This window comes from Salarias fasciatus, chromosome 20 (genome assembly GCF_902148845.1).
Source record: "Salarias fasciatus chromosome 20, fSalaFa1.1, whole genome shotgun sequence".
In the NCBI taxonomy this organism is placed as follows: Eukaryota; Metazoa; Chordata; class Actinopteri; order Blenniiformes; family Blenniidae; genus Salarias; species Salarias fasciatus.
The window spans coordinates 24,002,357-24,014,653 of NC_043764.1; the positions used below are offsets into that span (position 1 = coordinate 24,002,357).

At 45.8% G+C, this 12,297-nt stretch overlaps 1 protein-coding gene across 4 annotated transcripts in view; it reads right to left on the minus strand.

The window, feature by feature from the left end:
• Nucleotides 1-3,691: 3,691 nt before the first annotated feature.
• The window catches only part of rarga (retinoic acid receptor gamma a), a 42,231-nt gene continuing 33,625 nt past the window's right edge, over nucleotides 3,692-12,297 (minus strand). For all 4 annotated transcript variants that reach the window (XM_030119395.1, XM_030119397.1, XM_030119396.1 and 1 more), the window contains 7 exons: nucleotides 9,669-9,817; nucleotides 9,126-9,267; nucleotides 8,053-8,216; nucleotides 7,497-7,673; nucleotides 7,048-7,252; nucleotides 6,787-6,945; nucleotides 3,692-6,397 (listed from right to left, as the gene is read on the minus strand). In XM_030119395.1, coding sequence (XP_029975255.1) covers nucleotides 6,030-6,397; nucleotides 6,787-6,945; nucleotides 7,048-7,252; nucleotides 7,497-7,673; nucleotides 8,053-8,216; nucleotides 9,126-9,267; nucleotides 9,669-9,817 — 1,364 coding nt within the window. In that variant the 3' untranslated portion in view covers nucleotides 3,692-6,029. The remainder of the gene's footprint in view (nucleotides 6,398-6,786; nucleotides 6,946-7,047; nucleotides 7,253-7,496; nucleotides 7,674-8,052; nucleotides 8,217-9,125; nucleotides 9,268-9,668; nucleotides 9,818-12,297) is intronic.

The window sequence follows — 12,297 nt, forward strand, 5'->3', positions numbered from 1 at the left end:
CTCCATCTTAAGTCTGGGGTGACGATAGCTAATTATAAAATCAATGATGCCGGGCTGCCTAGTTTACAGCCCCCTCTAAAACCTTAACTGGGAAATCACTGTGGGATTGATGACTCCCTCACTCTTTATCTCTTTTAATTAGAAATGTAAAAGATATGAAGACCCAGAGGCCAGAACACATCTCCTCACATCTCCTAGTTTTTATGACCCTGATGCCTGTCTCAGAGCTCGCTCCCCTTCCCCAAATCGCCCCCCTCCTTCAACTCTACCTGGCCTTGTTTATTTCCTCTGCCTCCCTCCTGGCACACCCTCCGTTCCCTCTCTTGTCACTGATACCTGGATCTGTCTCTTCATGGCTTTCTCCATTACCCTCTCTGTAAGATCCCCCATCTCCCTCTCTGCTCGAACAAGGAGGAAGGTGTTAAATTTATGGTCTTTGCACTTGAAAACGTTTTTCACCTTCCCCTCACCTCTCCTCTTCTCCCCTTGACTGACTCCCAACGCTCTTCAGACTCGTTGCATATGTAACAACACGTCCTGTTTCTCTGTTTTGAACCCCAAGCGAGAGGCTCAGTGTGAACGACCTGACCCCGCTCCAAACTTCTCCCAGCCAGCAGGAGACGCATGCAGCCCTGCACCACGGCGTTCAGAGCCTTCAGCTTTTTACCGCATCAACCCCGGGTCAATATGCATCCTCGCCCTCTGTCTTTATCACACCCCATGCCCAGGCCCTTTCCTCTCTTACTGCCGCCAGGAGCATTTGGGTTCACTGAGCTTTATCCTCATGATCACTCTCCACAGAGCTGCAGCCTCTGCTGGTTCATTATCTCCGTGTTGCTCTGGCTGGGGATTCTGCTGCAGCCCGCTCACGTTCGGGCCAGCCTCAGATGTGCAGCAATGTTATGCTGAGCTCTGCACGATCGCTGAGAATTGCATTCTGTGGATTACGTGCAATTATAAATACTGGACTTCAATGAGGTCTGATTGATGCAAACTGGGTGTGTGATTTGTAAAAATGTCACGATGCATTTTGAAATTAAATAAATTTGCATCCACTACCTTATTCAGCCAATAATGTTACATGTGATGCCCTAAGATTGAAAATTATTTAATTCAACTTAATGACACAGTTTTGATTTTCAGTGCTTTTAATTGGATTGAATTACATGCATTTTTTGTGAAATGTGAAAATGAAGTTGAAAAGAGCAACGGAAGCAATTCTGGAAGCATCCCCTCATTATAGTCTATTAAAAGATGTTATACACACACAATATTTGACTTTCTGAAGAATTTATACATCTAACAATTGTAATAAATATCCATTATCTTTTGACTGCAGGTGCTGCCACGAAAGAGACGCAATCCTCAGCTCTCATGCAAAACTCAATATAACACCTGTTCTCTCCCTGGGTTTAAATATTCAAATGAATTTCCTTGATATGCTGCACCCATGACCTACTTTTATGGATTCTTTACTATTTTTGTGAATAATTGATGTCCCGTGGCTGGATGAATATTACAAGGGAGACTTTTTACTCTTTATTAATTCATTGTACAGTTGTACCTTCAGGTGTCACATTCCCATCCTTTTTCATTTCCACTGAATAAGTATTCCCATCTCAAGTAATTACTTAATCAAGCATCACTAAAGTGTAAAGATGAGTGTATAGAAATCCTACTCGGCTCCTTTAAATTCCCCCAAGCTCACCCAAACCCTCCCATGGGTTTCCATGGCAACACCTTGCAGGGTTCACTATATGAGGCAATTTGATTGTTCCTTGTAAAATAGTGTATAATGTATGGGCCTTATTTTAATTCCACTCTGGTGTTATTGATCTGTCTTTAATGATAGTTAATTAAAGCAATCATATAATTGATAGAATCTCATCTCTGTTTATTGCCGCCCTCTTATTCTCTCTCGCTTTGGCTCTGTATTAATAAAATCAAGGTGAGGCACCAGTATCCCACACTATCACACTGAGAAGAGACAAAATACTGTCAGTGGGACTTTATTAAGAGGAATCCTGTTTAATCAAGAAGACGGCTTCATGTATGTGACTGTGATGTGGCTGAGATAAGCGTTATAACCCTGTGACATACAGATAATTCTTGATTTTCAGGGATCTTCACAGGGCACATCAGTAATGAACCACTGTGTTTGGTATGATGTTGGGTAGAGTCCAACATCCTGTGATATTTTATACATCATTTTGGAATAAAGAGACTCCTCCCTGCAAGCTTCAGCACCTCTCCAGTCCAGTATAATCTGAGGCCACACCATACCACTTATTGATTGAAAGTATCTCTCTTATTTTCCCTGTACCTCCATATCTATGTCCATTTAAAGGACTTTTTTTTCTGATTAATTATTTCCCCTAAAATACTTAAAATAGGGAGAAATGTTTTTCCAGAACAAGAAATTACTTGAAAATTCTTAATATGATACAAGAGTGATTAAAGTTACAATAACTTCAGCTTGCTAGGCGTCAGATTTATGTTTTCTGTGATGTGTCTGAAATACTGGAATATATTTCATTTGCATTCTTGATCAGTTTCCACTTGTTGTGCATCAATATTCTTCTCACACGCACAGTTTTCTGCTGGTAGATCTTTACGAGGATTTAACAAATAAATCATAATAGATTTACCTCTTTGCTGTTAGATCACTGCAAGACAAAAAAACTAGGGAAAAAGAGTGATAGTGTGATGACTTTTTATGCCGCCACCTGCGCTCCTCTAACTGCAGAGTGAACAAATCTTAGAAATAGACCTTTATCTGATGTCCTTGTTCAGCAGGAGGCTGTGATTTATGAGGCTCTGCACCCGTGACCCAACAGCCCCTGCTCCTTCCCCTGCATGCAGCCCCACACTGCTGCATGCAGGCCAGCCTGCAGTCACAGTGCAGGAGCTCCCTCTACTGCCACAGGCTGGGAATGAACATCAGCTCATCTGGATCAGAGACCAGCAAAACCTCTGCAAGGATTTCAGCCCCATACAACCCTCCATAACCCATTCATCCATCCATCCATCCATCCGGCTGTCTATTTTTGCTTTGTCCTATGCGGGGTTTTGAGGCACTGAAGCCAATCAGAGGTAACTATGGACGGGAGCAGAATACACCCTGGGCGCCTTCGTTCCATCACGCAACAAATAGACAAACAACCACACACACTCACATTCACACCTAGGGGCAATTTAGAGTCACCAATTAATCTCATGTACATGTTTTTGGACTGTGGGAGGAAACCAGGACCAGAGGGACCAGAGGGACCGACCACACACACACACACACACACACACACACACACACACACACACAAAAGGAGTACAGGCAAACTCCATGCAGAAAGGCCCAGCTGGGATTTGAACCCACAACTTTTTTCCATAATATAAAGTCATGGCTCGAAGAGAACTGTCCTATTTAGAATTTTTGAAATTTAAATATCTAGTTGTTGTGTTTCGTCTGCAGTAATTGTATTTGTTAAAGCTAAGGTTAAAGCTTATTTTATAATTCAGTTACATTTAGAAAACTGTTCATTGTTTTATCGTCTTCTTGTGCCTTTTTTATTCATTCCTTCTCAAAAGTTAAAGATAAAAAAAAAAATCATGCTTTTTTTTGTTTCTAAATACTGCACTGATAAACAGAGGACAACCATGCATAAAGGAGTAAATATAATAAATCATCCAACAATCTCACAAAAGTAGTTTATTGTGCCTCTTACTGTTTATATGGCTTTTTTGTATGACAAGAGTTGACATAAACAGAAGGTAGACAACACCTTAGCGAGGTTGGAAAAAAAAAACAAAACAAAACAAAAAAAAAAAAAACAGACAACATAATCTCAACGTTCAGCCTGCGTTACCATCACTAACGTCATGACAGCCCAGCAGAGAGAGAATAGATGAGGTCTTCACACAAGAGCGTCTGTGTGACAGCACCATGCTGAGGACATCCACCCGACAACTGAAAACATGTCCGAGCATTCATTCACACGCGCGCGCACACACACACACACACACACACGCAAGCACACACAAAAATGAGGAGACCTGCCCATGTTGAGAAGATGGGTCCTCTCACTGCTACAGAAAGAATGTCCATATTGCTTCAAAGAGAGAGAGAGAGAGAAAACCTCTGTACTGTTTCAGCTGCGCATCCCCAGCTGACCGCCCACTGTGACGTTTTGGCAATAAAGAAATGATACACGAGAACACATGACCCTCCTTTCTTCTCTGAAAAGAAGTGAGAATATACACAAGAAGACAAGATGAAATAATGGCTTTTCGTGATGAGAAGGCAGTTCTGCATGGATGCCAGCACAAATACAGGCGGGGCAGTGTTGCTGTTGTTGTTGTTTGATGCTGATGAAGACCATGACAGTCCATCCCACCCTCTGGAAACTCAGGCTGGCATCCATGCTATTTTCAGACTTGTCACCTTCTCTGTACACACAGAGGGGTTGAGAATCCACACATAGTCATGAACACACACATAAATATTGCCTGTTTCTAGCGTGCGAGAAAGCAGCTAGGGTTTGGTCCTTACTGAAAAGCCCTGAGTCTGATTCCAAAATGTCTTCCATAAGGATTCCTGCTTTCGGCTTGCATATGTCTTTAATAATTTTACGGATGCACGTAATTCTACTATGTGTGGATGTTTTTGTTTTTTTTTTTGCCCGTGTTGAATGGCGGCTTGATCTACTGACATCATCCAGGAGTGCTCGGAGGTTGATTGTATTCAGCATGTCGGTGCCGTCACCAGCGACGACATGCTGACAGAGAAATATGCAAACAGGCAGTAGCTCCACTCTTAACAGACCAGATGTGCCTTACTTGAATAGAGGATCACAAAAGTGCTACATATACGGTCAAGTGTAAATCTCTGTTCTGGCACACCTGCTACCACCGAGCATAGAGTTTAAAATGAGTGTGTGTGTGTGTGTGTCTGTCCTATGCTTTCACACTGTGCGTGAGACTAAAGGTGTGTTTTAGTGCATGTGTGACTGAGCACTCTGCAGTGAGGATCTGCTGGATTGTAGCTGGAGTCCCTGCCAGTAGTCAAACTAGTGCTCCAAAGATGACTTTTCCTAACTTTGGCACAAAGTTACTTACTTCCTGCATTGACAGCATGTGTTGGCTGCAACGACAGCAAAACAGAATAATGCCAATTCCCTGATAACAGAAACTGATTAAGTCACTGCAACATAACAATAGTCGTCTGGGTTGATTATCACTGACATCCACAGTGAGCCAAAGTGCTCCAAGAAGCTCGAGCTAAGCATATGTAGCTGATAAGGAAGACCCAGCCAGTTCTGATTACCCTTCTTTCCTTATGAATATCTTCTCAGGAAAGCTCTTCAAAGAGAAAAAAAAAAAAAACTTCTAAAAGAGTTCATATATAAAACCAGAATAACAAATAAAAGACAAAATATAATGGGATATAGATATGTATGGACTTATTCATAAACTGAAAAAGGAAAAAAAAAAACAATAATCAAAAGCAATAACCACAAAAACAAAAGATTAGCATACTCATTTTGGTTTGCCCTGTAGCATACTCTTGTTTTGTTTTGAGAAATGTGCTTGTTGTAATCCATCCGACGCGGCGGTTCAGTTCTGCCGTCGGATGGGACGTTCCCCTATTCAGATATAAACAACAATAGTGGGAAAAAAAAGGAGAAACATTTAAGCTTTCTCAAAGAGGTTATGTTCTTTTTGTCACGTCAAGTCCTCTGGCGGCTTCGCCGGGAGTTCACACGCTTTACAGTCGTCTCTCCTCGGCCTTCTGCAGTTCACTTGTCAAGGACCATGTGGCCTGAGTTAGAAGTGTCTGTACACTTAAGGCTCTGCTGTGCTCCGCTGAGGAGGACACAATGATGTGCAGCAAGGAGCGAGGAGGGGGGGGGGCGGGCGGGGGTGAAGGCCAGCATTTTCATGAGGTGGAGCAGTGAATGAGGTTGTGTTGTATGATTGTGTGTATTTCTGCATGTGTAAAAACTGTATGTGTGTTTAGGCTTTAAAGGTCATTTTTACTGCGCCCTCCCAACCAGGCCTTTCCTCGAGCCATCTACGTTATCCAGCCCCCCCCACGGCTCCCCGTCACTGTCTGAGCCTCTGTCTCGCTCCTCGTCTCCGACGTCGTCGTCGTCGTCTTCGTCCTCCTCCTCCGGCGACGGCTCGCTGCCGTTCTCCGTCGCCCAGCTGTCGTCCTCGTCCTCGGCCTCCTGCTTCACCACCACGGCAGGCGGGGGAGGCGGCGGCGGCGGAGGGGGAGGCGGCGGACTGTCGTTGCTCTCTGTTTGGTCGTCGAAGGCCTCTGGGTTCTCCAGCATCTCCCTGATCAGCGGGGGCATCGGCCCCGGGATCTCCATCTTCAGAGTGATGGCCCGCTCTGCACCTGCAAACAGGAACAACGGGGTTGATTGGTAAGCAACATAACGTCAAATCACAAACACAAAATAAGAATAAAGCAAATAAAGAACGGTTACATTTCTAAATAGGATAAGATTACTTATCACAACTATCATCTAGACAAAGATTGCAAAATTCATTCAAGTGAAATCTCCTTCTGACTTTTTAAGCATCTTTTTATTCTGCACTTGTCGTCTATGTTTAAACTGCTTTGTAACTAAATTATGCAGAACACAGAAAGCTGCCTTGTCAGCGGAAAACACAAGAGAGAATCTAAAAGAGACACTGTGAGACTTTTAAATGCTGAGAAATGCTTTGCTCATCCCAATCTGAGCGGCACAAAAAAAAAATGCTTTATCCTCATGAATTACTGACCTTTCGTACTAATTCCTCTTAGATCTGTGATCTTCATCAGCATGCGAGGGAACATATGAGGTTTGTTGGGGCGGCGGCGCCGAGCGTAGATCTTGAGCGCTTCGAGCAGAGGCTCCTGCAGCTTGTCCACTTTCTGGGGCTCTTCTAGATCCATGCGATCTGGTGAAGAACACAGAAAATACATCAACTTGATGTTTCAAACCAGAAATGGACAGTTTTGAAAACAGTTTTTGTTTTATATTTAGGGGTGTGTTGCAGTACCTCCACAAATGAGGCAGATGGCGCTGAGGAGGCCAGTTTCTGTGTCGTCCATCTCCAGGGGGAGAAGCTGACCAGCAAAGGCAAACACCAGGTCTGTGAGAGGTCCGAATCCGGCGTTGTGCATCTGAGTGCGGTTGAGGGTCAGGCCGTCTGAGAAGGTCATAGTGTCTTGTTCTGGCGTGTAGCGTGTGCAGATTCTCAGCATCTAAGGGAGAAAGAAGATAAAAATGCGAAATTTTCATGAACAATTAGCAACACGTGACGTGAAAGTGATACTGAAAACAGTTTCTGTCTATGAATGCCTAGATGTACATCAGCACTTTGAATGATCAGATGAAACCTTTCTGCACTTCCACCTTTGGCCACCAGATGCCAGTGTACTCTTGTCTCAGTCACTAGATTGACTTGAAAAGCTTCATAAGAATCAAATGCAAGCAGTGTCTCCTCACCAGAATGTCCAGGCAGGCCGACTTGAGCAGGGTGATTTGGTCAGCGATGGTGAGGGTGGTGAAACCCGGCAGCCGCTTGGCAAACTCGACAATCTTGATGATGCATTTGGTGGAGAGCTCACTGAACTTGTCCCATAGTCCCAGATCCAGCTGGACACGGTGGTCTGAGCTGGAGTTCTGAACACACACACACACACACACACACACACACACACACACACACACACACACACACAAAAACACCCTTCAGTTCAGCAGTGTCTAACCAGGCCTGTTTGGACCAGTGTGTCCGACACTCACAATACATTTACATTTTACATCAATCAAGGAAAAAAAGACATCCATTTACATGTTGCATCAATCATTCAGAGGCCACACAGATGGCTTAATGGGGAACTGAATTAGTTAAGCCACCACTATGTTGGGAAAGCTACGGTGAATTTACGTCTTTGCATGCAATCTGGGAGCTCTCGGTGACGACACGGTTTCAACAGCGCTGCCGTGCACGGCGCGAGCGCACGGCGGAGTGTCGCACGCGAGTACGTGTGTGACTTACGGTGGTGTATTTGCCCAGCTGGCAAAGTGAGGGGAAGGTTTCTTGGTGAGCTTTGCTGACTTTGTTGACCAGCTCCTCCAGCTCTCCGCTCAGCTCGTAGCTCTCGGGAAGCACCACCTCCTCCTTCACGTCCTTCTTCTTCTTGTTTCTGTCATTACGCACGGCTGCATGAGAAACGGTGTGGAAACACAGCAGTTAGATAAAAAACCATCCTGCAGTTTGGCAGATCATCAACAGTAGGCTCATTTTGGTTCAGTGAAACAGGAATTTGTGTTTTTGACAATCACAACGGGGGATATGCTGCTTGTGAATTGAGCTCTCAGAACTCAATTCTCCTTCCAGAATTAAAATATTCCTCATAGCGAGGCAAGAAAACACCGACTGTCTCCTTCTTATCACCTGCGTGCTTCCTTGTCAATCTCTCTATCCACTTGACCAGTGCACATGAGCCCGTCTGCTCGCACCCTCTCTGCCTCCTCCCATACTTTCCTTCCTCTCAGGATATCCAGTAATAGCAAAGGCACAATGTGATCCCGGTCTTAACACACATCCCACACAAACATTACACCCACATACATGTCCCACCGGCTCTGTGAAGGGCAAGACGCTGCCACTTACACTCGGCGGTTCGCACACAAGGTCAAACTGAAAGGGCACCGAACCAGTTTTTTTTTAATTCTCTGCTCAGCACAAATTCTGCCACTAAAACCAAAAAAGTTATCTCTTCCACGTCTCGTCCTTATGAATGGAAGCAGTGTCTCGGCTGGCTCGAAGGGTGAGGTTTTTGTGGTGAAACAGGAAGTCAGATTCCTTTAGCGAAGCGATCAGTCACATGATTGGGACGGTGCCCGGCCTCACCCTGATCACCACTCCTCACGGGCTCATCATCTGCCTCGGCTCCACGCTTTCCCAGACTCCATGACTAAACAGTAATAGGCTCATTAGAGAATCTACAATCTGCAGTCCTATTGTCTGTGGACTAACATGATCCTAGGCGTGGAAGTAACAGATAGTTTGTGCTTTTAAACTGCGTCTTTATCTGCCGGTCGCTTCTTGGCTCTTGGAGGCCTCACCTTCCTTGGACATGCCGACCTCGAAGCACTTCTGGAGCCTGCAGTACTGGCAGCGGTTGCGTGTGACCTTGTTAATCTGACAGTTCTTGTCTCGGTGGCAGGTGTACACCATGTTCTTCTGGATACTGCGACGGAAGAAGCCCTGGAGCATCAGGAAGCAAGAGACAAAAGGGGAGAGGGCGAGACGGAGAGGGAGAGAGAGAGAGAGAGGGAGAGAGAGAGAGAGAGAGAGAGAGAGTAATGTCATTATCAAATAGAGGACGTGACATTTAACTGTTTGTTTCAAAGCCGCCCATCTTTCATCTCTTCCAAGCTGAATGAAAATCCGTCAATTTTACATTCCTATCGGCTTCTTAATGATGGTGAATCAATTTTCACACTTAACTATATTTCTTCTTCGTGCAACACACTGCCTGCGGGGCTTTTTACTTTTTAATTGAAGCGCATTCGTGCAACCCAGCATTTTCTATGCATTTTTAATGGCTGCATCTAATAAATTTCAGGGAACACAGAGCTCAAAAGCTTCGGGCGGGTTCTTCTCACCTTGCATCCCTCGCAGGAACTGACCCCGTAGTGGTACCCTGAGGACTTATCCTGGCACACGAAACAGGGCTTGTAGACACGAGGTGGGGGAGGTGGAGATGGAGAACTGGGTACCATCTCCTCCGAGCTGGTGCTCTGGGTCTCCACCGCTGTTGGGAGAGAAAAAGAGAGAGACAACACAGTGCATGAGCTCATAATTTGTCACAAACCATTGTCCTACATCACTGTGTTCGGTTTACACATTCCTCACATACATGTCGGCCTCGGAGGTGGACGGAGTGTGTTCAGCTGCAGTCATGCGTTATATGATGGATGAGAGCGTTTTTTGTTTTTTTGTTTTTTTTTTTTCCAACCAGTTCCTTCAATTGATTTGCGTGGCCACCTGACTGACAGGATTTCGAAAGGCGAGGCAACAGAGTGCGCTGCTGGAAAAACCAAGAGTGAAAGCTGGCTCTTCCTCATTCCTCGGGCCGACGACGGGGCGTAAGGACAAGCTTGTGAACCCGGAGAAGGCACATGATAAACACCGAGGCACGGCGGGAGCTGATGCAAGGCTCCGTCTCTACCTTTCAAAACTGGGATACAGCTGTGACGTCGGACGGTTTCTCCAGTCGCATACTTGCTATGGTACATTACACTTCATTATATTCCAAAGTGGACCCCATATAGGCTCTTTTGAATGCTGGAGTCTGCAGAGTATGGATTCCATACTTCCCCTGAGAAACCTAAGCTGCTGCACACATATAGGACCAGACCCTCGTCACACATGCGAGCCTGCACAAACTCACGGACACACATGTGCTGCCCCCCCCCCCCCCAACCTCCCCTCTCACTCACATACACATACACACACTTACACACTTTCACCCTTGGTCACCCTCTAACTTCGACCCCCCCCCCTCCCTCCAACTCTGCATCCCACCACCCCTTGACACACAAACCCTATTTTTCTCTTGTTTCCTGGCCCTAAATTCCTCAGTGCAGCCCTGCCAGGTTTTAACAGAGGCCTCGGCTCGTAAGGCGGCCTATAAAGGCGGTCTCATGGCTGGACTGGAGGCCCCAGCCCGGCTGGCCTGCACTTTATTGGGACTCGGTCACCTTGGGCAGCTATTCACACCACCAGCTGTAGCTCCCAGCCCGTAAAAAAAGCCAATCATAAAATAAAAAACAGGGAGGCTCTAAAATTCTAACTTTTACAGCCCCCACCTCCCCCTAGCACCTTCAATGGAAAGCACAGAAGACTTGCCTAAACTTAACCTACAATCCCCCCCTTCCCTCTCTCACACCCAAGGCTGAGGCAAAACCCACCAGCTTGGCTTTTTACTAGAGTAGAGAGACTTCAAAAAGAAGAAAAAGGGGGCGTAAAAGGAGGAATTTGATAGAAAACAGAGAAAGGGGCAGAGGGGGGAAAGGGAGAGGAGAGGACACAGTTGCTCTGAAGGGCAAGTCTTGTTCAAGACCAAGTTGACCATTACCACCACCTCTGCCCCCTCCGCTCTGACTGGCCCGCTCATTAATAACGCTAACAGAAATATGTCAGACATTTTTCATTTGTTGCCTGCTGCTCAAACATCTGTTTTTCATATGTATTTTTTTTTTTTTTTATATTTGACTCTTCAGAATCCACATTGAAATTCCTCCTTTGAAAGTCTCACTTTGCTGGAGGCAAAGATGTTTTCCATTAGATTTTTTTTTTTTTTTTTTTTTTTTTTTGCAATTCCGAAGCCAAATGTGCAAATCAATCTAGAACCTGAAGTTTACGCCCACTGAATGTTTTCTGCAGCAGTTCTCATATCTCCTCGGCCAGAAAGTAACAGAACGGCGAGGTCAGTGGGAGAGCAGAAACCCTCTGAACGTGCCATGAACCACTGTGTTTATGCAATAACAGCAGCAAATGAGGCTCCAGACCAAGCGCTGACAACCTCTCAGAAGAGGACAAACCATATGTGGCGTCAAGTAACGAACACTGACTGACACTGTCTGGATGGATAAAGGAAGAGGGGCAAATAGAGAAAGTCCATCCTGGAGAAAAGTCTGACAGCGGCGATGGACAAAATACACAAGCCTCTGTCAACACACTGAGCCTGGTTTCTGCCAGAGAACATGACTCCTGAACCCGCCTCCCAGACTTCTCCTCATTCAGCCTTCTCCATCCAAATCCCCTGCACCACTTACCCCAGGGCGCCACAGTGAGAGGGCCCATTCAGACCGCCACCAGGAGCCCCCTTTTTCCCAGTCCCTTCAACTCAGCTCATCACTGTTTAGAAAACAAAGCCCTGTGAAATGAGAGGCCCTCCTTATCAGCGCTTCGAGGCCCAGGGCACCATTTGCATGACAATCCGCCGGCCGAGGCCTGCGAGCTGATGACGGACAGATGAGATGAGAGTACGGGGATAGGTGGGTGGCTGCTGTCGTTGGGGGAGGAGACGGGGACAAGAGAGTCAAGAAGAAAGGATAGTTAAGTTATCAGTCGCCTGTTCGCTTCCTGCTAAGTATCAGTTTACTCCCTAATCCCTTGCTGCAGTGCTGTCTGTGCACGAACGGCCCAGCTGCACTGACCAGCCCTAATCCTCAGGACTCATGCCCATACAGATACCGTTCAGTAGCAACAAAAACACGCGCACACACA